Here is a 26,767-nt window from a genome sequence, read left to right as displayed (position 1 = left end):
TTATTTTTCTAATTCCCTACTATACTCAAAGAAGAAGCTGTTATACTTACCACACATCCTACCCCCAGGGCAGGAGTAATATAAATGCTGAATGGAGAGACCCCGCAGAGACTCAGGCAAAATGAACTTACATTATATACCTTTGTCCCTTTTAAGCTCTTAAGATGAGCATGAGGAAGGGAGATGACAAGTGTTTTTATCTATTTTTGACCCTTAAGTCTTAGGATAATTACAATGACTAGTTAACTATATGAACTGTACAACTGCTAAGAAATGAAATAGAAGATACAGATTAGTCTATTTCACCAACACTATGATTAAATTATCACATGAGAATTAAGTCAAGAACTTACTTTTGTGCTGGCTACACCAATCTCAGGCCCAGCATTGATATGAACTCCACAGTCTGTCTCTCTCGATATGGAACTGCCGACTGTGTTTGTGATCCCCACAGTTAAAGCTCCTCTCTCCTTACAGTACCGAAGTCCCATCAAGGTATCTGCTGTCTCTCCTGGATATAAAAGAAGACAATAGTAACAGACAGAGCAGTGAACATTTGCTCTTCCACAGATGCAAAAACAGAAAACTGACAACTCTTTCAACAATATCATTTGCTTTATTATTTTTCAGGCATACACCAAAGTGATTCAGTTATATATATGTTTTTCAGATTCTTGTTCATTATGGGTTATTATAAGATATTGAATATAGCTCCCTGTGCTTGTTTATCTATTTTATATATAGTAGTATATATCTGTTAATCCCCATTCCCAATTCATCCCTCCCCCGCCTTCCCCCTCATTTGTTTTAAATAAAATTTAAAACATGTACTTAAAAGGATAAAATTATAAAGCTTTTAATAACAGGATCCTACTTCTTAGGATCTCCTTTTCTTCTTTGTCTTTAAAACTTCAGCTCTTTTGAGTGTAAAATGTGTTGCCTTTATCAACTCATTAACATAATATCAAAATAAATCTGTTATTTGTCAAGCTACCAGCAAATACTAGTTTATCTTTAAATATCAGTTTTGCTGATATATGCTGTAGTTGTTAGAAAGAATGACTTTCCTTTTAAGTCTTTAAAATTAGCATACCTGACTGACTAATGAAAAAGCAAACATCATCTCGAAAAACTGGGGTGTTTCTATCTAGGAAGTCACTGGCAAGCTCCACCATAACAGGCAACTCAGTCAGTTCTTCCAGAACTTGACGTGTCTGCAGAGGAAAAAGATGCCTTGATCAGACAACTGTACTTCAAATACTCTTTTTCACTGGAATACTTTAGACTCAATGTATAGTTTTCACTTTTTCTGATTATAAAAATGATATGTAAGCAATGTTAGAAAATACAAACCACAAAGATTAAAGCATTAAAAAAAAAAAACACAACAAAATCCCACCACCCAGGAGATAAGCACTGTTAACATTTCAGCACAAGTCTCTTTAGACAATAATAAATGCATGTGTTCTTATAAGCAAATACACCCACACATATAAAATGTTTTGAGTAGTGGAAAAAGCACTGTTCTGAGTTAGCTTGCATATTAACTCTACCTTCCCAATTCCTAAGTTTTAAATGACAATTCATATAATACCAGATCAGTAAGAGATTTCAAATGAGACAACAGATGCAGAAATACCAAATGAAAAATTAAACACTTCAAAATACTATGTATTCATTAAGAATGCATTTTCTCAAAAAGTCAATACACTTCAGAAATCTTATTTAAGAAAGCTCACTATTTTCAAACTCTGCAGTATGGAGGGTAGAGTAGGCAGTAGATAACTAGATAGGATTAATTCAATGACACTTTTGTATCCTAAACCACACTGGAATTACTTTTTTTTTGCAGGGGTGGGGGAGAGCTGCAGTGGTGCAGCATGCGGCATCTTCGTGCTCTGACCAGGGATCAAACTTGTGCCCCCAGCAGTGGAAGCCTGGAGTTATAACCAATGAACTATCAGGGAAATCCCACCACACGAGATTTTTAATATTTGTATGCAGGTCAGGAAGCAACAGTTAGAACTGGATATGGAACAACAGACTGGTTCCAAATAGGAAAAGGAGTACATCAAGGCTGTATATTGTCACCCTGCTTATTTAATTTATATGCAGAGTACATCATGAGAAACGCTGGACTGGAAGAAGCACAAGCTGGAATCAAGATTGCCGGGAGAAATATCAATAACCTCAGATATGCAGATGACACCACCCTTATGGCAGAAAGTGAAGAGGAACTCAAAAGCCTCTTGATGACAGTGAAAGTGGAGAGTGAAAAAGTTGGCTTAAAGCTCAACATTCAGGAAACAAAGATCATGGCATCCGGTCCCATCACTTCATGGGAAATAGATGGGGAAACAGTGGAAACAGTGTCAGACTTTATTTTTTTCGGCTCCAAAATCACTGCAGATGGTGACTGCAGCCATGAAATTAAAAGACGCTTACTCCTTGGAAGGAAAGTTATGACCAACCTAGATAGCATATTGAAAAGCAGAGGCATTACTTTGCCAACAAAGGTTCGTCTGGTCAAGGCTATGGTTTTTCTTGTGGTCATGTATGGATGTGAGAGTTGGACTGTGAAGAAGGCTGAACGCCGAAGAATTGATGCTTTTGAACTGTGGTGTTGGAGAAGACTCTTGAGAGTCCCTTGGACTGCAAGGAGATCCAACCAGTCCATTCTGAAGGAGATCAGCCCTGGGATTTCTTTGGAAGGAATGATGCTAAAGCTGAAACTCCAGTACTTTGGCCTCCTCATGCGAAGAGTTGACTCATTGGAAAATACTCTGATGCTGGGAGGGATTGGGGGCAGGAGGAGAAGGGGACGACAGAGGATGAGATGGCTGGATGGCATCACTGACTCGATGGACGTGAGTCTGAGTGAACTCCGGGAGTTGGTGATGGACAGGGAGGCCTGGCGTGCTGTGATTCACGGGGTCTCAAAGAGTCGGACACGACTGAGTGACTGAACTGAGCTGAACTGAACTGAAGAGTCTCCAAAAAACCAAACAAACCAAAAGAAGACCATACATCTTTTCAAATCAGAGAATTCTAACACAGCATATATATAATTTATGCCCCACAATACAGGCTTAGCATTAGATGAAACATTTAATCAATTTTTAATTTCTGAATAGAGGGTTCATTCAGTAACAGATCTAAGCCACCACTAATTAACCAATCCCTTAATTTACACTAATGTCTTTAGTTCATTCTTTTTATTTCTAATGCTCAAAACAATTACTTACTTACAACTCTTCCCTTCAAAACTGCACAGATTTTCCTTTTTAGGACCATGTAATTTAGGGGAAGTAGGGAAGGAGGGAGAAGAGAGAGAACAAAGCCTACTGAGAGGCAAGGGCTGGTTTACTCACTCATCAAATGAATGGTTCCCACGATTGTAGATAAGTAATATTTATGCCCCAGCAAATTAAAAAATTACTGTCATGAACTTTGGAAATCAATCCTAAAGCAGAAACTGAGTGGGTAAGGGTTTTTTGTACTTATAGAAATTGGTATCAATAGCACATAACCTGTCTCTTTACAGTGTAACTACATGTGGATCTGATCTATTGGACTGAAAGACTGTTAAAGTCCCATATTTCCATACTGAGAACCAACACACATCTTTGATACAGAATTTCAGCTTCCAAAATCAACAGTCAAGTCTATCAAAAAAGAAGACGTTCTTTCTCTGCAGAAATGTGCTTACTAGGTAAAATCCTGTTAAGGTTCACTTGCCCCATCCCCCTGTTTGAGGTAAGTGAACAATGACACACAAAACCCAGGAACTGCTCTAACAGAAGCAGGCATGCGGTGTGAACCACAAGGCCAGGAGGGCACAAGAACTTGCCACTCTTTGCCTTTTGTTAAGTCAGTTGCAGGCAGTCCACCTGTATATCTAAGGACCTTTCTAAAGTAGATGATCCATTGATAAGTAATTCCAAGTAGCTATTAAAATTCCTTTCCTCAACCTTCTTGATTTTTGTCATCAAAACATGAAAACATGATGTTTTAACAATAACAACAAAAAAAAATAGTTTTACATGCTATGTTACTGGAGGTACTATTTGTCTGCAGATATTTTCTAATAACCAAAATAACACAGTTAAAATTTTAAGAAGCCACTTACTGCTACACCAGCATGGTAACTTGTTCCACAAGCAATAAGAATCAAACGCCGACACCTCTGGATCTCCTTAATGTGATCCTTCAAACCGCCCAAATTCACTGAAAAGAAAGTTTGTGGACATAATTATTTAGGAAAGAACCATATGAAACAGGTAATCACTTTCCAAGAGTGTCCACTGCCTCTCTGGGAAAACAACACTGCTGTTCATATTCCTCTTAGGAAACACAGTTCTCTCTAGTTTTTAAAGTAAATTAAATAAGTCAGAATGTAACTGATCACCCCAAACTTGTAATTAACCTTCCTCACTGCACAAACATGCCTACACAACTACAGTATTTACCACAACCTACCCTGATTGGTCATTTTTACATTCCTCTCTTCAGATTAAAAGTTCTCTTAAAGGCAAAAACGGTAAGAACACAGACAATAGATCAGCAGATGTTAGTGCCTGGAGATGTGGAAAGAGCTGACTAAAAGGGCCATGGGGAAATTTTTAAGAAGGATCTTTGCTAACTCTTGACTGTTGTACAGGTTGTTTAGGATTATGACCATGTTGTAAGAGGTTGTAAAAACTCACTGAATTATACATTAAGAACAGTCAAGTTTTATTATATAATTATCTCTAAGTCTATCTGGAAAAAAAAATTATCTTATGTTCATTTCTACTACGTGCCCAGAACAGTGCTCTGAACACAATATATACCACACCCCTCTCAGTCTTTCCCATCTCAGTAAATGCCAACCACTCACGTAACATCGGGGTCATCCTTGGTTGCCCCACAACCACTACACAAGCAAGTCCTGAGAGCCCTACCTTCAAACTGCCCCTCTAATGTCATCACCCGAGTTCAACATCTCTACCCTGGATCACATTCTCCAACCTCTTCTCCGCCTCCTAAAGCCTTTCTCCACACACAGCCAGAATGATCTTTTAGAGGGATTCTTTAGAAACAAATCTGATATCAAAACCCTCCAATGAGTCTGTCTCTATAGCCACGTATGTATCCTTCTAAAGGTGCCTTGTCTATGGATTCTTCTACACATGGTTACATGGCTAGTTTTCTACTTGTGAGCAAGTTTCATCCAGCATTTATTCAATCACTCAACTAATATTCTGAGCACCTACCAAGTGAACACACTGTCCAAGGCCTGTGTGGCTATCAGACAGTTCAGCATCTGACTGTGAGAGTGAGGAGCACGCCCGTGAGCAGACTCCTTCTCCGTCTGACTCACCATCAGTCTGTCTACTCTGCCCCTGCTCTTTGTCTCCTCCACTCTTTTTTCTACCTTAACTAGTTATAAAATGGAAGCAAGATATAGGTTTTTGAATATTTTTGAATAACTTTATATTCTTCCTTTTAAATTTCAATACTGAGAGGGCATACTGTATTTCTCTATTTTAAGAAATGAGTAAAGCAGAATATAAAACAATAATGAGAAGCCTCAATGGCTTCCCAAATAAACTTTGGAATAAAGTCCAAATTCCTTATCATGGCCTTCAGGAGGCAGACACCCTGTTTCTTGCCTCACTTTGACCTCACCTCCTGGCATCTGCCCTCTCACCAAGGCCACTCCAGCCAGACTGGCCTTGCTATTCCTTTACGTATAGCTCTGTCTCTGGCATTTTTCCACAGACCTCAGCAGGTACTGAAAAGATGTGAGTCGGGGGAGAGTAAACAACTTTAAGAATCTAGGTATGGGGTCATGGAAAAGCAAAAGAGTCTGGAGATGACTAAGTGTAAAGCAGACAGACTATCGGAGAGACCAGTACTTCAGATGATGACCAAGAAGGACAGGAAGGTTGGACCATGAGGTTAGCTGGTCATTAAGTGTTTCCTTAAAATTGTCTGTGTTTTAGTTGCTCAGTCATGTCCAACTCCATGCAAACCCATGGATTATAGCCCGCCAGGCTCCTCTGTCCATGACGTTTTCCAGGCGAGAACATTGGAGTGGGTTGCCATTCCCTGCTAGCTGAGGGGTGTCTGGGAGAGTTCTGGAAGGAGTCGCCCATGGTCTGAATGGATGCTCTGGAGAGACTCCTACTCCTGGTAAGGGAGATCATGACTGTGGCAGGAGCGCCTGGAGGATGGGCTGGAGGAGTGGGAACCACTGAACGCTGGAGGCCCGACTGACTCCATAAGTGACCAGCCGTATGACCTCTGGCAAGACTTCAAACTGACAGAGCCTCAACTTCCTTATCTTAACAATAAAAAAAGATAACAGTCATCCTGTTTATATTACAGAACTTTTATGAGGAACACATACCATAGATAAAAGTGCTTTTTAAAATCATGACTTCTCAAAGTTCATCTTATTCTCTTCCTTTATAAAACAACGCTTTTTCCTAATCTTACTTCCCTTCCATGCTGTAACAGTATTTGCTTACTGCTACTCTCCCAGTTCTTTCAGTTCAACCACCTTCCACAACTCCCTCGCCCCATACAAGCAGATGCAGGTTCTGGTTTCCAATGCTCCTGTTTCTGTCCTAGCCTCCACTTGCCTCCCCTTCCCCATCGCTTTACCCCAGATGGGACAACACTGTAACTGGTGACTGCATCTCAGCCTCTCATTCCTCCAGTGCACACTGGAGACTGGTAGTCCGGTCACGTCAATGAAGCTAGGATCATTCCTGGCTTCAGCAAAGCTAGGATCATTCCCAAGCCTCTCCTAAGTCTCCTAAAAGCTCTGTAATTTCTACAAGGGAGGCACCCTTCATACACAATAGAAGGCATTCAAGGCCCTCCTTGACAGATCCTCTCATCCTCCTGCCTAGACTTACTGCTCCCTACCCCTCTTCATGTATAAGACATGGCAGACAAACCGGACTACACATTGTATCACAAATAAACGTCTGATGGTTTTCCACTATCTCCCCTTAGCTAACGCATTCTACCCAGCTGCAAAGCTCCCAATTCCCTGTCACCTATTCCAACCTTCCAAATCCTTTACAACTATATCTGCCTACATCATGGAACCTGGCCTGGCCCCCTGTCCACACAGATTCATTCTCTCTCAATTCAACATTAAACATTTCAACACTAAACTGTGGGTCTAATGTCATTTATCATATTTTACCTTTCTTTAAATAGTTAATTATGTAAAATTATGCAAATCCTCCGCCTTCTAAGAACCTAGAGGAAGAGACCACAGCAGAGAGAACTTTCCCACAGCTCCTGATGCATTCAGCATGGTGCTCCTCCTGCAGATGTCACTTATAACTCAGCCATCGAGAAATCTCTCTAGCTGAGAAAGAGTATGATGATTCTCAGACAATGAAGTATACAAAAACCACACTTATCAGAGAAATAATTCTCTATCAATTAGCAGGACATCACAAAAAGGAGAAGGCATTTATTATTTAACACACAAATTCAGGAAAAGATTTCTGTGTACTAGACAAAATCTCTCAAAAACTGATTCCTAACACTGAGAAGTTTAGCCCAAAGCTTGTTTATGAAACTGGTCACAAGGAATGTCCAATCTGATCTTCTATGACCACAGAAAGTCAATCTCAAACTCATTTTACTAAGTGCAAAAAATCCTATGACACAAGGTCTAGAGAGAATTTTCAGAAATAAGACCAGAGCTGCACTATCATCCCACCTTACACACACAGGAAGACAAAGTACCACAAAAGGCATTAGGCAAACACTTGAAAACCTCTGGGAAGTTCACATCTCACTCATTTATAAACTGAGAGAAAAAACCTAGGCTGAACAGATACAAGTAAGCTTCCCAATAAGGGGACCACATCGCATTCTTCTGAGAATTCAGTGCTCAGAACAGCCCCTGGTAATAGCAAGTGTTCAATAAAAGATCTCTGAACTGAAAATGGGTTCAATGTTTCTAATGGTACACTGAAGGACTTTTCCCTGTCCCAGGAAGATCACCCTAATATTCCCATGAAAGTGAAAGTGTTAGTCGCTCAATCGTCTCCGACTCTTTGCAACCCTCCATGGACTGTAGCCATGGAATTCTCCAGACAAGAAAACTGAAGTGGGTAGCCATTCCTTTCTCCAGGGGATCTTCCTGACCAGGGATCAAACCTAGGTTTCCTGTATTGCAGGCAAATTCTTTACTGTTCGAGCCACCAGGGAAGCCCAAATACTCCCATAACTGACAACAATTTTCAAATGTGACTCTCTAGCCATCTTATACATTTTTCATAACCATTTTAGATATGCTATCATTTACCATAAAATTCACCTTTTCAGAGTGTATGGTTAGTGGTGTTTAGTATTTCAGAGTTGTACAGCCATCACCTCTATCTAATTTTATATTTCCATCACCTCCAAAAAACCTATGTCCATTAGTAGTCACTCACCATTCCCCACCCCCATCCCTTCAGCTCCTGGCAACCATTACTTATTATTCCCTTATTTTTACTGTAAAATACATAACATAAAATTTACTATTTTAATGATCTGTAAGGGTATAATTTAGTGGCATTAAGCACATTCACATTGTTGTACAATCATCACAGTCACCCATCTCAGAACTTTTTCATGATCCCAAACTGAAGTTCTGCATCCATTAAACACTAAATCTCATTCTCTCTGCTCCTCAGCCCCTGCTAACCACTAGTCTACCTTCTGTCTCTACAAATCTAACTTAGATATATATCCACTAAACACTAAATCCCCATTCCCTCCTCTCCTCAGCCCCTAAGGATAACTTAGATATAACCTCGTATCAGTGGAATCACACACTGAAGGACTTTTAAAAGAGGACTGGGCTCCACTGATAGCTGGCAGCCATAGTTATTCTATAAGGCTATAAAGGACAATGAACTCTAATAAGGCTGTCAATGTCAACCCCCATAAGACTTTGAAATAATAACATAGTTCATATGTAATTACCAGTATAGTCATCAAAGTTGACTCTTCCTCTCATTGTGTTCACAACTGACTCTGGCTGTTCAAAAATTTCCTTCTGCATAAAGGAACTGAAGTTGCCTAAAGTAATATAAATTGTATCATTAAAACAAAAATTAACAAGCCAAAGGGTAAGAAATTTGTATTCAAGTAAAAGTCTATCTCCTTCGATATAACCTTAGTAAATGAAATTAAACAAAAGGTCATGCAGTAGAGAACAATATTCATTTATGACACTTTACCCTATGGGAAGAAAAATAAGCAAGTATGGAGAAAAAAGCCTTTTATTAACTGTATACCTAAAATATGCAATTACAGCAAAACAGGGGAGTGAGACAAGCTTAAGGTTTAGAGTCAGATCTAGATTCAAATAATGGTTCTATTGTTATTATCTAAGAGGCTCTGGGAAACTCCTTAACCAGTTAAATCTGTTCTAACAGTTACTTCATAGTGTGGTGCTAAGGGTGCTAAGTCGCTTCAGTCGTGTCCGACTCTGTGCAACCCCACAGACAGCAGCCCACCAGGCTCCCCCGTCCCTGGGATTCTCCAGGCAAGAACACTGGAGTGGGTTGCCATTTCCTTCTCCAATGCATGAAAGTGAAAAGTGAAAGCGAAGCCGCTCAGTCGTGTCCGACCCTCAGCGACCCCGTGGTCTGCAGCCTTCCAGGCTCCTCCATCCATGGGATTTTCCAGGCAAGAGTACTGGAGTGGGGTGCCATTGCCTTCACCGTCATAGTGTGGTAGTGTGGGTTAATATAGTAAAGACTTGACATATATAGTCATTATGCAATAAACTTTAGCTCGTTTTTCACTACAACCCCATCAGAAAGGACTATAAAAACCCCTATCACCATAATCACAATAGTTAATAGAAACAAACATTATATAGAGCTCACTAAGCATGTCAGGCACTGCTGTCAGGGCTAATCCCCAAAACAACCTTAATGAGGTAAGTCCTATGATCTCCACTTCATATATGAGAAAGCTGAAGCACAAAGAGAAGAGACGAATAAAGAAGAGAACACAAACTATGCTTATAAAGCATCTTAAAAATATCAGTGCAGTTCAGTCGTTCAGTCGTGTCTGATCTTTGTGACCCCGAGGACTGTAGCACACCAGGCTTCCCTGTACTATTTAAATGATTGATTTCTTTTTAAATGTGAGAAACAACAAACTATGAGTTAGGTGGTAGCAGAATATGGTCAAATGAGCAGATACCTTCTCCAAAGAATCATCCCCCTTTCTGGTGTGAACCCTTCACTATTTTCTGTGTCACCAGATTCCTACACCAGGACAGGAAGGAGGATGTATCCTTTCCATCGAGGACACTGGGCTATAACAGGACAAAAACATTCACCCTTCATGATCTGCTGGAGTTCCATCTGGAGGGTCTGCACAGCTCGTCCAGGGTGATCTCCCGCAGTCCGTTTAATTCGATGGATAGAAAGACGGCCATCTACCACTGCGGCGACATCGTCATCCTCCAGAAAGATGACGCGATTGGTGTGTTCGATGACAGCACTACAAAATGTTCCAGGAGACAGAACAATCAATAATCTAGGATGATTATTATAAATATAACTATCATTAGAACAAAAGGACCAAGTTTAAATACAAAGTTGCATCTGGCAGTATCTCTGATACATTTCTGGTTATCAATGCTATTCCTTACAGAGAAATGAAGGAGGGGGTGGTCAATACAGACAATGAAAATAAAACCTCAGTCTAACAACCAAAGCCAAATTTGATGAGATCAGATCAGAAGGCATGGTTATTTCCTTCTCATCCTACTCACCACCAAGTCCTCCAATTTTAACTCCTAAATATTTCCCAGAGTTTCTCTGTGTCCACCACCACAAACCAGTTCAAGTTACTACCAGCCCTCACAGGACTACTGCAGCAACCTCCTAGCTTCCACCCCTGTTCCCTCTAACCTCCCTCCATCCACTCTCCATTTCTGCCAAAATGTGTATCAAAGGTCAATTCTAATCAAGATTTCTCCCTCACCCAGTAAACCAGCTGACACCTTCCCCTTAGTTCTCAGGAAAATAGCAAAATGCCTTTACCACAACCCCTACCTCATTCTCTGGCCTCATCTCCCACCAAACTTCCTCTCTCTACTCCAGCCACACTCACACCTGTTCTAGCTCTCACAGGCTGATGCACCTGCAGAGAATGAATGCTCTTCCCCTCCACCTCTTCACCGAGTTAACTCCTAGTAACTCTTTAAGTCTCAGTTCAAACATCACTCTCTTAAAGAAATGTACCATTAGGAAAGTTAAATCCCTCTATCACAGCATTCTGTAGCTCTTGTCACAAATGGAATTCTATACTTGGTGAGTATTCACTAAAATCTGTCTCCCCCCATTAAGGAAGAGATCCTTAAGGACAAGTAATATTTTTATTTTTACTCACCCTTGTCTCTTGAGCCCAGTACATTACTTTGCTGGAGTGTTCAATATGAATATATGAGTGAAAGAAAAAATGTTGAAATCCTTTCATAACTTCCAGCTCACTTAAGCCAAAACTGTCAACTCTGTAACAAGCCTACTTAATGACAGCAATGACACATCTCAGCACTGACTACATACCCTACACACCTGTAAAATTCAGAAAATAGTGAGGCTTGCTTTCCCACTGAGATAATACACCCTTTGCAGTCCTAACCTGCATGAATATTCATTTTTAGGTTCCCTTACTTTCAGGCACAATGAATGACTCAAACACCTGCTGGCAATTTGGGTGATTTCATTTTACCCTCATTACTATTTAAATTTCATTTATAAATGCCTCCAAGCATCCTACTGCATTTTCTCTCAAAATGTCTCAGTCTAGTACTATTTCCTATATAAGTGATTTTGCTGCCAGTTATTTTTCAATCAAAAAGATGTGTCCACACTGGATTAAAACTACAATCTAGGTAAGCAATTATACTTTCACTGGTATGATGCTAAGCCATTCTACTCTCCAATCTAAAAATCTCTCCTCCCAGGGAAGTTTGGGAGGGGATGGATACATATGTGACTGAGTTCCTTCACTATTCACCTGAAACTATCACAAAATTGCTAATTGGCTATACCACAATACAAAATAAAAAAAAAAAAAAAAAAAAAAACAGGTAAAAATAAATAAATAAAATCTCTCCTCCCCATAAAACCTGGGTTATGGCTCTAAAAAAAGAGACAAAAAAAATACATGAGCTCCAAGTAAATATATCAGAACAAGTCTCAATGACCATTATCTCTTCTTTGCAGATGGACCTACATACTCTAAATTGAGAGAAAAGACATTCTAGGACCCCAGAATGGTCACCTTCACAACCTTAATTAACAAAGTTCTCCTATACAGCATGACTAGATTTATACAAAATGACTTTTTGGTTTCCTGCAGCCTAAGAAGCTTTACTAAAAATTTTCTCTGTATCAACCAATGATGCTCACCTTGCATCAGAAGCAAAGTAATATTCCACTGCTTTTTCTTCAACAGGGAAAAGGCAAGTTGTGCTGTCCACACGGGAGAGATTGCAGCTTCCTTTCTTATCTTTGCCTAGAGCGTGGAGTTAAAGGAATCAGCAAACACATAGAAAACCATGGCTGATTTCTAAGTATACACAACTTCTACAAAATCAACAAAAAAACCATAGCAATGCAAAATAATTCCAGCAACTTTTCAATGCCAGGTAGATCACCCTATTTCCATGCAATAAGCCAACAAGAACAAAGGGCACAGAGTGAAAGAGCAACTATCAGACAGCGTGGCATATACAGTGCTATGTTATGCATTTTTTAATGTAATATTTCTTTTCCAAGTAAAAGGCAAATGATGTCACTAACTTTTTAAATGTATGTATAGCCTAATTTTAACTTTAAACAAAACTTAATGGAATTCATACATATAAATTTGTGCACTTAAACATTAAAATTACATTAAAAATATGAAAATTATGCAATGAAAAATAAAATGAAGGCTAGTGGCATATTTGTGTTACCTCCAAATAAAACTTCTCTAGATTTTAAAGGTAAGTAACAAATCAAAGTTCAGGCTACACTAATTCTGATTTAAAAACAAAACAATGATACTCTCTAACTGTGGTATACCATACAAGGCAGCTATTGCTAAGGACTGGAACTATAAACCCAGAACCTCTCCTTTCTTAAAAAAAAAAAAAAAAAACTGGATTTTCTTACATTTCTTTTAAGTCAGGATAAAGTGTAGTCCTTTTGTAATGGTAACATCTTTTAATTCTAGCACTGTAGAATTCTGGCATCTCTACTTAACTTGTTAAGCTACTGATGAAGAATTTCTTTTTCCTCTTTGACTAAAGTCAAAACTGGAAGGTATAATGAAGTTTGACCAATTAGCCAAATACAGAAAATACTATTAACTTAAAACTATATATATAAATTCTCAGAGACAAAAAAGCACCTTTCTCAAAGATCAGGACACAGCAGACCTTATAACCAATGGACACAATGGCCCAAGAATACTATAAATACACTTGTAAGAACTCATACTGTGTCCATCCTTTAAAATCAATGTGTACAAAAACTTGGTAGTAACTATTCTTAGTAACATATATCCAAAGTTCTCCACAGTCCACGATTATTTGATGTAATTTAGGCATGAAAACAAAACAGCTCTTCCCATCCATACCCAACAGTAGAAATGACACCATGCTTTTAAAAAATAAGTATAAGAAGACATCCCAGAGAAGACAACACTACAGAAAGATAAAGCAGGTCAGTGTTTGCCAGAGGCTGGATACAGGGACAAGGGTTGACTACAGAGTCAGCTGAAGGAACTTTATAGGGGATGAATTGCTCTGTATCTCGACTGTGGAGGTGGTTATACAACTGACTGTGTTTGACAGAACTCATTAAATTGTACATCAGAAAGAACGAACTTTACTGTATGTGAAAAAGTAAGTTAAAAAATAAGCAAAAGGATCGGCTAGTACCTACATTTTTTACATAAAAACAACTAGCTTTGCTTATAAAATGTCCTACTGGGGTTGAGTTTCACCATATTCTTTCTTCCAATACTGGTTATTTCATTCTTCAAGTAACAAGGCATACTTAATTAAGGTATCACTGCCTATTTAAATGAACATTGCTTACATACATCTATATGACTCTTACAATCTGTAAAACGTCTTCCATCTGTTGATTATTTCATCTGATCTAAGTGGAAAACAATTATTATCATCCTACTTTATTTGGTCAGTGGTTACACCTGGAGAAAAAGCAATGCCTGAAAGCCACTCCCATGTTTTCCCCTATACACAGCCTCTTCAACAAGAGGCTGTACTTCAAAAACTTTTTACCTACTAAGAGCTAAAAAAATCAGGATTACTATAACACAACTCCTGATCTCAAAAAGATCTGTCTCATTACAAAGTTTTCTTCCAGCCTCTTAAGATCTTAGCCAATATTTTTCTATTGCTTCTAAAAGCAGCCTAAGACAATGTACAATGTTAACATGTAAGTAATAAATATACACAAGCAGAATCATTAAAAGAAACCTGAAACTCTGGATCCAAAATTTATACTGGTAGACTAGCTTTACTTCCAAAAAGAGTTGGAGGAGAAGAGGAAAATAAATTCTAACACCTCAGGATTTGAAGGTTATTTAAGGAAATAACTGTCTGCTCTAGATAAAATAGTGAAAGCAGCCACTATCTAAGGATGAATAGGTTTAGAGTACTTTGTTAAATCTTTTTTAAGAAGCCAAGAATTATGCATCAATAATATGGGTTTCAATCTCCTGAATTTACCACTCCCTGTGTCTTTTACCTAGAAAGTGTTTAGTAAAAAGGTAAACTAAAAGAACACATCATTTTTTGCTAATTTTTTGCTAAATAAAATGATCTAGTTTGTATGGCTGAAAAGATAAATTTCAAACATAAATTTTTTTTAAATTCCAAATTCAAACAAACCCAATCAAGATATCGAATGTAAATCGAAAAGTAAAATGTCATGCATAAAACAAAATCCATTTAAACATATTTCGGCTAAATTATTCAAATAACTACCATGGAGTTCAATCTATAACAGCCTAACACACAATGCTCTTTTCCTAATCTTAGCATCTTATTTATAATAATATATCCTACATGATTTTAATTTAAAACAAAGGGAAAAAAAGTTACAATTTCAACCATTTCCTCAAATCTCAGAGATCTTAAAGAAACAAATTATTAAAAGCAGTTTTCTAAATGGCAAAAGCAGACAGACAAAATATACTCTGCAAATTAGAAAAATAAGGTCAAAATATGTTTCCCCATAAAATAAGCACATTTTTAGAGGCCCAGCACATTCATTCACTCCAAGAACAAAGAATTAGTAAAGAATGAACAAAAGAGGATAAAGGTTCCTCCCCATCCATGCAGAGTGCATTTCCCACCTCTTTCTCCCTGTGATCCCCACCGTGTGAATTTTGATCCAATCTGAGTCCTAGCTAAGGATATACAACAGAAAAAAATTCTACTCGTCAGAGAAATCACAAAAACAAATCCTTTTCATGTCTAGACAGAACTATATATATGAGTGGATCTGATCAAATGGGCATTTAATCAATTTATGGAAAACAAGTTTTTGTATCTACTGCACTCAATTTATACATTTTCCCCGTACCATAATATAGGAATAGTTTTTACCTGTTCTGTAGAGAATTGGAATGTGGTCAGTAGACAGTTTATGCTCACTTCGTACACCAATCAACAGAGGGCTTCCTCGTCTGTTAGTACAAAATTAAACAGAATTAAACCATTTTTATAAATAATGCAGTAATGATACAAAATGTAAATATGATGAGGGAATGCTACTCAAATAATGCTTAAATTCTCCCTCTGAGGTCGACTTCAGATGTAACAAAAGAATGAGTTTTTAAAAAATATTCAAAGGTTAGCAAACTATGACCCACAGCCAGGTTTGTCTACTTTTACTGGAACATGGCCACGCCCATTCCTCTACTTATTTCTACGGTTGCTTTCACACTACAACAGCAAACTGAGTGGCATGGCATGGCCAAGAAAGCCTAAAATATTCACTATCTGGCCTGTTATAGAAAGGGCTACCCAGGTGGTTCAGTGGGTAAAGAATCTGCCTGCAATGCAGGAGATGCAGGAAAAGCAGGTTCCATCCCTGGGTCGCTAAGATTCCCTGGATGAGGGAACGGCAACCTACTCCAGTATTCCTGCCTGGAGAATTCCATGGACACAGAAGCCTGGGAGGCTACCGTCCACAGGGTCACAAAGAGTTGGACACAACTGAAGCAACTGAGCACGCTTGCATTATTACGGAAAAGGTTTGCAGACCCCTGTTCTATGATGATACGTTAAAAAGTTTCTCATTTTTAACATTAAATGGAAACTTTCTTTTGATAGATGAACAATATATGAACATTCAGCACTTTATCCTTAGTTCCTCTGACTTTTTAAAGACTCCTCTCTCTTACAAAGTCTTAGGCCTCCACACTGTTCTCAAAAGGACTTAATGCTTAGGCTTGAATATCCCAGCAAAAGCAATAATCGTACAATCATCTAGGACTTTGTCTAGACTATTTAGTTCCAAAAACTATGGATATTGTATAGAATACTCAACCTCCAAATTCACAAAGTAACAATGGTGCCCCACTGCAGACAAAAGGCCAATTACAAATGCCAGAATGGTTCTGCTTTGTTAAGGGTTTCTGTCACATAGAAGAAGAGTAAAACAGATAAGAAAACATGTGAAAAAAATATATAGTCGACCTCCATATGCATGGGCTCCACATCTGCAGATTCAACCAACTGTGGACTGAAAATATTCAGGGAAAAAGAATTTGAGAAAGTTCCAAGAAAGCAAAACTTGAATTTGCCACACACTGGCAACATTTTTACACACTGGTAGTATATACATTGGATTTATAATTAAGTACATAAGATTTGCATCATATTAGGTATGTAAGTAATCTAGAGATGCTTTTAAGTATACAGGATATGTGTACAGGTTATACGCAAATGCCACACCATTTTATATAGGGGACTTGAGTTCTGGGATTCACAAGGGTTTTTAGAACCAGTCCCTCATGGATACTAAGGGATGATTCTCACAAATATCTAGAAAAGGCAGAGCCATTATAGTAAAGGATCATTTTATAGTATAAAGAGAATATGCTTATAATTCAGAAGTTTCAAAATACATATAAATATTAGTCATTATTAAATCTATATATACCTTGTGCCAACTGCTTGGCCAGGAAAATGGACACTTTTAAATACAAGTGCAAAAGCACCTTCCTATGGAGGGAAAAAAAGTGCATTAGCAATATGTATTATAATCAACTGTTAAATGAGAAATGCCTAAAATATACTGGCTTCAGCACAGAAATTTTCAGTTCACACACTGCTCTTTTGCACTTTATAAATTAGCCTAAATTTCAGGCACTTATTCCAGCTTTGATGTTTCCAATATTCATTTTTTAAACAAGCCCACTCTTAAAATAGGGTCAAAGGATAATAGTTCAAAAACAGAGCATTATAAAAGTCACCTTTGTACATGCTACCAACGCTTCTCCTGTGTCCCATACTATGCATTAGTAAAGGAAGGGCAGAGTCAGAAAAGATACTAAGCTCCATATTCAAAACCCATTCTCTAGCCCAGAAATTCTCCATCACTGTTAACCTTCATTCTTTTTGAACTTGATGTGCTGTGTGTGCTGTGCTAAGTTGCTTCAGCCATGTCTGACTCTTTGTGACCCTTGATAATGAGACATATACACACACAGTCATAATTATTAACATGCACACCATACAACTCCCTCAACCCAAACTCCTCAGAGACAGGGTCTAAGGAAATCAAGAATGAATAAAGGAGGAACATAAGGTAGGAGAGGGAAGGAACAGAACAATCTGGGTTATACAATGAGTAGAAACAAAAAAAGGCTGGGAAAGCACACTACTCTGCCTTGAGTAAAGGGAAGAACAGTCCTCTACCTTCTCTATCTTCCTCATTCCTTTTGCTGCAGACACCGTAAGATCTGGGTGAGATGGGAGGAAGGGTGGACCTTTACAGAGAAGTAAAGAGCTTTCAAACGGGAAAGCTAGAGTTGTGGGGGTAGAAGGGTGGGGTGAAGTCACTATGTATTTGGACCTTTGTGTATCTTTGATATCTTTAAAGTAGGACAACTGGGATGAAATTTTAAAAAAATACCACTTTTCTCTTGGGCTGGGAAATATTCTTCTGAAAAGGTACAGTGCCAAGTAAAAGTCCCCATAAGGAAAAATTAATTGACTGTACTGGCTCAGAGACATGCAGACATTATCTCAGAATAATAAGTGTGTATTTCACCAAAGCTACCTTTTGCTAAGTTATTGACTGGGAAGAACACTTGAATGAGCAGGAAGTGGGAAAGTGATGAACCCCCAACTTACGTACTGTATACATGCTTGTGTGTGGTATGTATGGGTTTGTGTATGAGTATACACAGTTTTTCGACAAACTCTTCACATTTAGACATTTTTCATTCCCATGACACTAAATTATAGTGAAAGAAGTAAAATCATTAAAGCAGCAGTCTCAAAATTATTCAAATTGAATAGTTTTACACATATGGAGGAATAAAAGCAAAAAATGCTTGAAAAATTAGCTAGTTCCTACTTATCATTTTTTAAGTGTTTGTTTAATTGTGATTAACATTGGCAATAACTATCTTTAAAACTGTGGTTTAATACCAATTGTTGGATGACTCTCTCCACCAAGGTAGTAAAACTTGTATCTTGACTTTCCCGATTGTCATACATGTACTTAACAAGCTTGGCAATTGTCTCTGTGTCTGTTTCAGACTCAAAGTCATAGCCTTTACTTTCCTATAATTAGAAAGGAAAAAAAATTGACACATTTAAGGAAATATTCATAATATCTAAACTCTTTCTACGTAATTTTTTTCCTCAAAAATCTCATTAGCCAACTTCTGCTGGTCTTTTTTTGACCACCAAACACCCAATTATACCTACTGTTCAAAATTAAGGTCACCATCTAATTATGTGGAAGCCAAAATAGTAAGGTATTCCCTATGAACAAACATAATACTTATAATTATATAAATCTATATATGCCATATATGAATTAAATAAATTTTAAAATAATTAAAATATAATGAAATACGTAACATTCACAAAACATTAATTTCATTATGAACATAATGATTCTTTAATGATGATATTTCACTATCCGATCCAATGGCCATTAGCTATATGCGGCTATTTAAATTTACAGTGAAATAAAATTTTAAATTTAGTTCCTCATTCATCCCAGCTCCACAACCACACATGGACACTGGCTACCATTCTCGGACAGTACATGTATAGAAAGTTTCCATCACTGCAGAAAAGTTGAACTGGACAGCTCTGCTCAATCACTAATGAAGGTCATCATCATTATCATGACAATGTAGTATATAGCTATTTAGGGCATAGAGCCTTCATTCAATCTGTCTTAAGTCTTCTGACACTCTAGAAACTTTTAAAAATGACAAACAAGGTCTCTCTCAATGCAAAAGAGACTCTCCCAAATTCCAATTTTATTGACACTTTTGGGTCATTTATAATAAAGCCAAATAATTATTTCCTTTTCATATAAGAAAACAAAAAAGTTCCACTGTCAACAAAGAAAACTCCAATAAACCACATACCCTGTAACTGTCGTAGGAGTTATTTAATCATACCTAGATGGGATTTACTGCACATCCCAAACAACCTCAATGCTCTCATTAGAAATATTCTCAAAGACTGGTGGTCTTTTTAGGTCACTTTACTTACCAGAAACTTTTTCAAGTCCTTGTAGTTGGTGATGATTCCATTGTGAATAACAATAAATTCTAAAAAGAGATAAAATCACTGCTGACCAAAAAATTACAGGTCTAATAAACACAATAAATTGCCATTACTGTCAATAGATTTTTTTCTCACGTCAAAAAATTTGTAACATACTGTACTTCAGGTGTAATCAAGTATTATCCAGTTTTCATCATCAGATTACCTTCAGGTAGATCAGCAGCATAGTCCATGTGTAAAGGCACACAGTGCTTAGAAGTGGGTATAGCAGATTAATAGAATAAACTGGAGTTTAGAGGCATCAACTTCAGTTGTGGCTAAAATACCAGTCCAATGTCATCACGCAAAAGAAGCATGTTCCCTGGGCCAGTTTCTTCCATTTGCAAAATGAAAGGGTTGAACTAACTATATTCTCACTTCTTTTATCATTCAATCTTATGCATAAAACAATCCAAAGTTTAAAGAGAAAGGCTTTATCCAGTTTACACTAAATAAGTTCAAAACTAAAGTTATAGAACTTAGCAAGAAAAAAAGTTATTCAGTTTATATTTACCTGAGGTCCAGAAAATTCCAAGATCAAATACAGATGATAGTGGGATAATTTTTATTCATATTTTTGATTAAATAACTTTCAAAAATGTTAAAAATGTGATATCAACAGTTGACAACATTATCTTTAGCCACTTAGAATGTATGTTTAGAATGTATGTAAAGACTACTACTGTGGATTTACTATTCAAAGTTCATGTAAGTCAGCAGAGAAATTACTACTAAATTCACTTTTACATCAAATTATCAAAATTTTATTTTGATAACATTTGATAACTATCAAAATAAGATCTAATATTCTGGTCTTACATTAAGTGAGCTTGAACTGAATGCACTACAAACCAAATAATAAAATAAACATGTCACTAGATTAAGATCAGAGAAGGCGATGGCACCCCACTCCAGTACTCTTGCCTGGAAAATCCCATGGATGGAGGAGCCTAGTGGGCTGCAGTCCATAGGGTCGCTAAGAGTCGGACACGATTGAGCGACTTCCCTTTCACTTTTCTCTTTCACGCATTGGAGAAGGAAATGGCAACCCACTCCAGTGTTCTTGCCTGGAGAATCCCAGGGATGGGGGAGCCTGGTGGGCTTCCGTCTATGGGGTCGCGCAGAGTCGGACACGACTGAAGTGACTTAGCAGCAGCAGCAGCAGATTAAGGTATCATAAAATACTATAAAAACTTTAAAAAAATTTTAATGCTAGAACACAGAGAATCATAAGTAGCTGATATAAAGCCTGAAGTTAAAGCCAAATTCTCAAAATATAATTATGGATATACATTTTCAGGAATCTTTTATAAAGATTGTCAGTGTTAAAAATTTCAGTAGCTTTCTAATTCAATCCAGTAATTATGTGAAGTATGAAAAACCTAAAAAAGATAGCTTCTGAATTAAAAATTTCAGTAGCTTTCTAATTCAATCCAGTAATTATGTGAAGTATGAAAAACCTAAAAAAGATGGCTTCTGAATTAAATTACAAAATCTTACCTCAAAGGGATATATACACACACATACATATGCATATTTATACATATATTCATATGTATGCATTCGCTTATTTTTAAAAACCATGGAAGAAGAGACACTAAAAATTTTGTTAAATGCTTATATACAGGAAAAGATGAAATAAGGAAAAGGAAATAAGATAGAAGCTAGACTTATTTTAGTATGTCTTTTTTATAGGTGTGACCTCTGAGAACTATGCAAATATTTTAAATAAAAACGGTTTAAGAAAATCAATCCCTAAAATTCAAAATAAAATACATTAACAGAATGCTGTACCCAGCTAGCAGCACAACCACTTACAGAAGGATTAGTCCAAGTGACTCCAAAATACAGTAATTTGATTATACATCCCTAGAGAGATATCCCTTAAGTACAAAAGAAAGTAACAAAAAACAATAAATATACTGTTGTGGCAATGTTGGCATTATGATTCTGTTGTACATGTATCATTTGATAGATCATGTAAGTATGTCGCTGGTGTTAAGAACTAAGGTTTTAAGTGTTATTGACAGGAAACATATAAATCAATGAGGTAAAATAAAAACTGTATAGCCCTGGATTTGAATTGGAAGCATTAGTGTAAAATTATCTGTATTTTCTTTTTAAATTTATGCAGGCACACATGGACACACACACACACAGGTGTGTGTGTCTGTGTGTGTGTGTCTCTATCTCTTAGCTCTGCCCACTGAAAAGGCCTAGGTACAATAAGCACTTCCCTGGTTAATAGTCTTTTTTTTTTTTTTTTGGAGCACAAATATATAAGAACACAGTGTTAGTAGCTTGAACTAACAGAAGTTTTAAAAGGTGCCCATTTACTATCAAGAAGCCTCATAACAGAAATGTATCTCAGGCTTCCAAGACTGCAGAAAATAAGCAGGATGGGATGGAGATTATTTCTTGTGTTTAACAGAAAATTCGGGTACAAAAAAGATCTTCACGACCCAGATAATCACAATGGTGTGATCACTCACCTAAAGCCAGACATCCTGGAATGTGAAGTCAAGTGGGCCTTAGAAAGCATCACTACAAACAAAGCTAGTGGAGGTGATGGAATTCCAGTTGAGCTATTGCAAATCCTGAAAGATGATGCTGTGAAAGGGCTGCACTCAATATGCCAGCGAATTTGGAAGACTCAGCAGTGGCCACAGGACTGGAAAAGGTCAGTTTTCATTCCAATCCCAAAGAAAGGCAATGCCAAAGAATGCTCAAACTATCGCACAATTGCACTCACCTCACACCCTAGTAAAGTAATGCTCCAAATTCTCCAAGCCAGGCTTCAGCAATACATGAACCGTGAACTTCCAGATGTTCAAGCGGGTTTTAGAAAAGGCAGAGGAACCAGAGATCAAATTGCCAACATCTGCTGGATCATCGAAAAAGGAAGAGAGTTCCAGAAAAACATCTATTTCTGCTTTACTGACTATGCCAAAACCTTTGACTGTGTGGATCACAATCAGATCAGATCAGTCGCTCAGTTGTGTCCAACTCTTTGCGACCCCATGAATCACAATAAACTGTGGAAAATTCTTAGAGATGGGAATACCAGACCACCTGACTTGCCTCTTGAGAAATCTATATGCAGGTCAGGAAGCAACAGTTAGAACTGGACATGGAACAACAGACTGGTTCCAAATAGGAAAAGGAGTACGTCAAGGCTGTCTATTATTGTCACCCTGCTTATTTAACTTCTATGCAGAGTACGTCATGAGGAACACTGGGCTGGAGGAAGCACAAACTGGAATCAAGATTGCCAGAAGAAATATCAATAACCTCAGATATGCAGATGACACCACCCTTATGGCAGAAAGTGAAGAGGAACTCAAAAGCCTCTTGATGGAAGTGAAAGAGGAGAGTGAAAAAGTTGGCTTAAAGCTCAACATTCAGAAGACTAAGATCATGGTATCTGGTCCCATCACTTCATGGGAAATAGATGGGGAAACAGCGTCAGAGTTATTTTGGGGGGCTCAAAAATCACTGCAGATGGTGACTGCAGCCATGAAATTAAAAGGCGCTTACTCCTTAGAAGGAAATTTATGACCAACCTAGATATCGTATTGAAAAACAGAGACATTACTTTGCCAACAAAGGTTCGTCTGGTCAAGGCTATGGTGTTTCCAGTAGTCTTGTATGGATGTGAGAGTTGGACTGTGAAGAAAGCTGAGCACTGAAGAGTTGATGCTTTTGAACTGTGGTGTTGGAGAAGACTCTTGAGAGTCCCTTGGACTGCAAGATCCAACCAGTCCATTCTAAAGGAGATCAATCCTAGGTATTCTTTGGAAGGACTGATGCTAAAGCTGAAACTCCAGTACCTTGGCCACCTCATGTGAAGAGCTGACTCACTGGAAAAGACTCTGATGCTGGGAGGGACTGGGGGCAGGAGGAGAAGGGGATGACAGAGGATGAGATGGCTGGATGGCATCACCGACTCGATGGACGTGAGTCTGAGTGAACTCCGGGAGTTGGTAATGGACAGGGAGGCCTGGCGTGCTGCAATTCATGGGGTCGAAGAGAGTCAGACACGACTGAGCGACTGAACTGAACTGAACAGAAAATTCAAAGAACAAAGTTTAAAATTTAAAGAATTAATTGCTAGCCTAGTACTTTATAATATAAACTGCACTTTTGGGGAAAAAACTGTTTTTTCGGTGATGGTTTCATCTTTCATTTCTTTTAGCTGTGTAGGAAATTTTTAAAAATGTGTTTTCTTGAGTTTTCCATGTTCTTGTTAATACACGTTTCAGTAGGCTGCCGTCCATTAAGCCTGCAGGGGCCCTCCTGGCTATTTCTGAATTGTGTTGTGTACATGTGTGTCTGAGAGCTCAGACAGCTTATCTTCTTACAGTACTTAGTTGTTTGCTTTTTTGTTAGATAAAACATTAGCAATGTATCCTTTCCCTACTCCCTGCCATCAAACCCATTAAGATTTAAAATCTTTGTCAAACAGATGATTTTAGAACTTGGGAGGTGGTAGTTAAAAAAAAAAAATTCTTACACAAACCACCTACTCCATAAGCACAGGCCTGTGAACCTTTCCCTCACAACTCTACATTTCTACTTTAAGTAACCGACCTTTCAACCCTACCCATTTAGAGGAACCAACCAACCATGAAAAGGGGGTACAGAGTTTACCCTCATCTTCTACCTTTAGTTCTGTCACATGAAAAAAATCTCACTCTGCCCCCGTATCCTTCTCAAATCTTCACAAGGAGGAAAGTTCTCTTCTACAACTATCCATGTTCCTCAGATCTGCTATGTATGCGGTGCAGACTCAGTGGAGAGGAGGGAGAGTGACAGGAGGACTCAGGTAGACTCTATGGCACCTTCCTCCACATACAAGGGCAGGTTGTCCCCCCAGCCCTCTCCTGAGCAGCTGACTCAACCCATCCTGGCTCCTCATTCAGACAGCTTGTCACTGAGGAAGAAGACTCACAGATGCCTTAATTTATTTAAACTTGGGTGGCTCTCTAATATGACTAAATGACACGGGAACAATCATCCCTAAATAAACACTTTCTTCTAGAGATGTCTCTGCTCGTCTGTTTCTATGCTGCATCCATTTTTCCAGGTTCAGTGGTAGAATGCGGCGCTCTAGTTCCTGCTGGGGCTTACTTGAAGCAGAAAGTGAATCCTTTTCCAATAATTTCACAGTACTTGTGATTTCAGACATCAGTTCAGATAGCTTACACTTTGTCAGCCTTCACCAATGCCTTAATTCATTTTTAGATTTTGCTGTGGTTTTTCATTTTCTGGCTGAGCTGGTTTTTCGTTGTTGCTCAGGCTTTTCTGTAGTTGCAGCGAGAGGGGGGCTACTCTCTAGCTGCGGTGCAGAGGGCTCTCCTTGCGGCGTCTTCTCTTACTGTGCAGCATGGGCCCTAGAGCACACGCACTCAGCAGTTGTGGTGCACAGGCTTAGCTGCCCTGCAACATGTGGGATCTTCCCAGACTAGGGATCAAACCTGTAACCCATGCACTGCTAGGTGAATTCTTAACCACCGGACTACCAGGGAGGCCCATGCCTTAATTCTTGACACTACAAGGTGGAACTATCAATGAGATCACATAAGCTACTGTTGGACAAATTTGTAAGACAGAAATTCATTACATATTTCTCGACTGTCAGAACTGAGCAGTGTGATGTAGGTAGGCTCTGGAGGAATAATGGTAATAAGTTATCTGGGTATCCAAGTGTCTGAAAGACCTCTCTGGAAACACAAATATATAATAAAGACAGAAGACAGTTATCAGGGAGGGTGCTTATTACATAGTTTAATTTGGATCTGATTATTCTCCTACTGCAGAGGAAAGAGTACTTTCAATATAACATCTGCATACTAAGAGGTAGTATAGCAATTAATCTCAGTGCAAAACTAAATCAAGCTTTCTATCTTCTGGGAAAAAACTTAGATTTTTTTTTTTTTTTAGAAATTAGATACTCTTTTCTATCTAGTTTGCTGTGCTGTGCTTAAGTCACTTCAGTCATGTCTGACTCTTTGCAACCCCAAGGACTGTGGCCCACCAGGCTCCTCTGTCCATGGAATTCTCCAGGCAAGAATACTACAGTGGGTTGCCATGCCCTCCTCCAGGGGATCTTCCCCATCCAGGGATCGAACCCATGTCTCTTACGTCTATCTGCATTGGCAGGTGAGTTCTTTACCACTAGCACTACCTGGGAAGCACCCCATTTTCTGAACTTTAAAAATTAAAGCGCTCACATTTTTTAAAGTCCTTTTTTACATAAAGTAGAATTTCTAACTTACAGGTCTATATAGAAACCAATCTGAACTGGACAAACTATGGATTCAACATGCAGATGAGATTTCTTCCTATGGTTACCCTGATACCCACATTCAAAAGCATCCTATAAAAAACTGCTTCAAAATCTTTCTGAAATCATAATAGTGCAGCAAAACCACAAGTAAACAACTGCCTGCTGCTGCTGCTATGTCGCTTCAGTCGTGTCGGACTCTGTGCGACCCCATAGACGGAAGCCCATCAGGCTCCCCCGTCCCTGGGATTCTCTAGGCAAGAACACTGGAGTGGGTTGCCATTTCCTTCTGAAAAGTAAAAGTGAAAAGTGAAAGTGACGTCACTCAGTCATGTCCGACTCTTAGCAACCCCTATTAACCTGTTATTTCAAATACTGATTGAAAAACCAACAAGCATTTTTTTGCGCAACTTTTTAAAACACTATAAGTTGAAATATCAAACATGCACAGAACTGTTCCTTCACAGAAGGCAAGAAACTGCCAGCACACCACATGGGAAGCCATTCTCCGTGCTGTTGGCTATGAAAGTGGGCCTCCTCCAGGGTCTGGCTGATGTGGAAGTAAGGGCCTTGGCACAGCATGGACTGCTCGGCACAGGCTGGGGATGCTGTGGGCTGGACTGGCG

At 38.5% G+C, this 26,767-nt stretch overlaps 1 protein-coding gene across 2 annotated transcripts in view; it reads right to left on the bottom strand.

Annotated features, from left to right (window-relative positions):
- GFPT1 (glutamine--fructose-6-phosphate transaminase 1) overlaps positions 1–26,767 on the bottom strand; it is a 62,453-nt gene that overhangs the window by 15,836 nt on the left and 19,850 nt on the right. The window contains exons 5-15 of one of the 2 annotated variants that reach the window (XM_070379346.1): positions 19,802–19,860; positions 18,716–18,850; positions 17,220–17,281; positions 15,659–15,738; positions 15,406–15,459; positions 12,444–12,549; positions 10,361–10,524; positions 8,989–9,084; positions 4,130–4,227; positions 1,094–1,214; positions 354–511 (exon numbers count right to left, since the gene is read on the bottom strand). In XM_070379346.1, coding sequence (XP_070235447.1) covers positions 354–511; positions 1,094–1,214; positions 4,130–4,227; positions 8,989–9,084; positions 10,361–10,524; positions 12,444–12,549; positions 15,406–15,459; positions 15,659–15,738; positions 17,220–17,281; positions 18,716–18,850; positions 19,802–19,860 — 1,133 coding nt within the window. The remainder of the gene's footprint in view (positions 1–353; positions 512–1,093; positions 1,215–4,129; positions 4,228–8,988; positions 9,085–10,360; positions 10,525–12,443; positions 12,550–15,405; positions 15,460–15,658; positions 15,739–17,219; positions 17,282–18,715; positions 18,851–19,801; positions 19,861–26,767) is intronic. The other variant, XM_070379347.1, reaches the window with a different exon arrangement.

Source organism: Bos mutus, chromosome 11 (genome assembly GCF_027580195.1).
Source record: "Bos mutus isolate GX-2022 chromosome 11, NWIPB_WYAK_1.1, whole genome shotgun sequence".
In the NCBI taxonomy this organism is placed as follows: domain Eukaryota; kingdom Metazoa; phylum Chordata; class Mammalia; order Artiodactyla; family Bovidae; genus Bos; species Bos mutus.
Note: the sequence above shows the minus strand (reverse complement) of the source record. Positions and strands in the feature narration are given on the sequence as shown.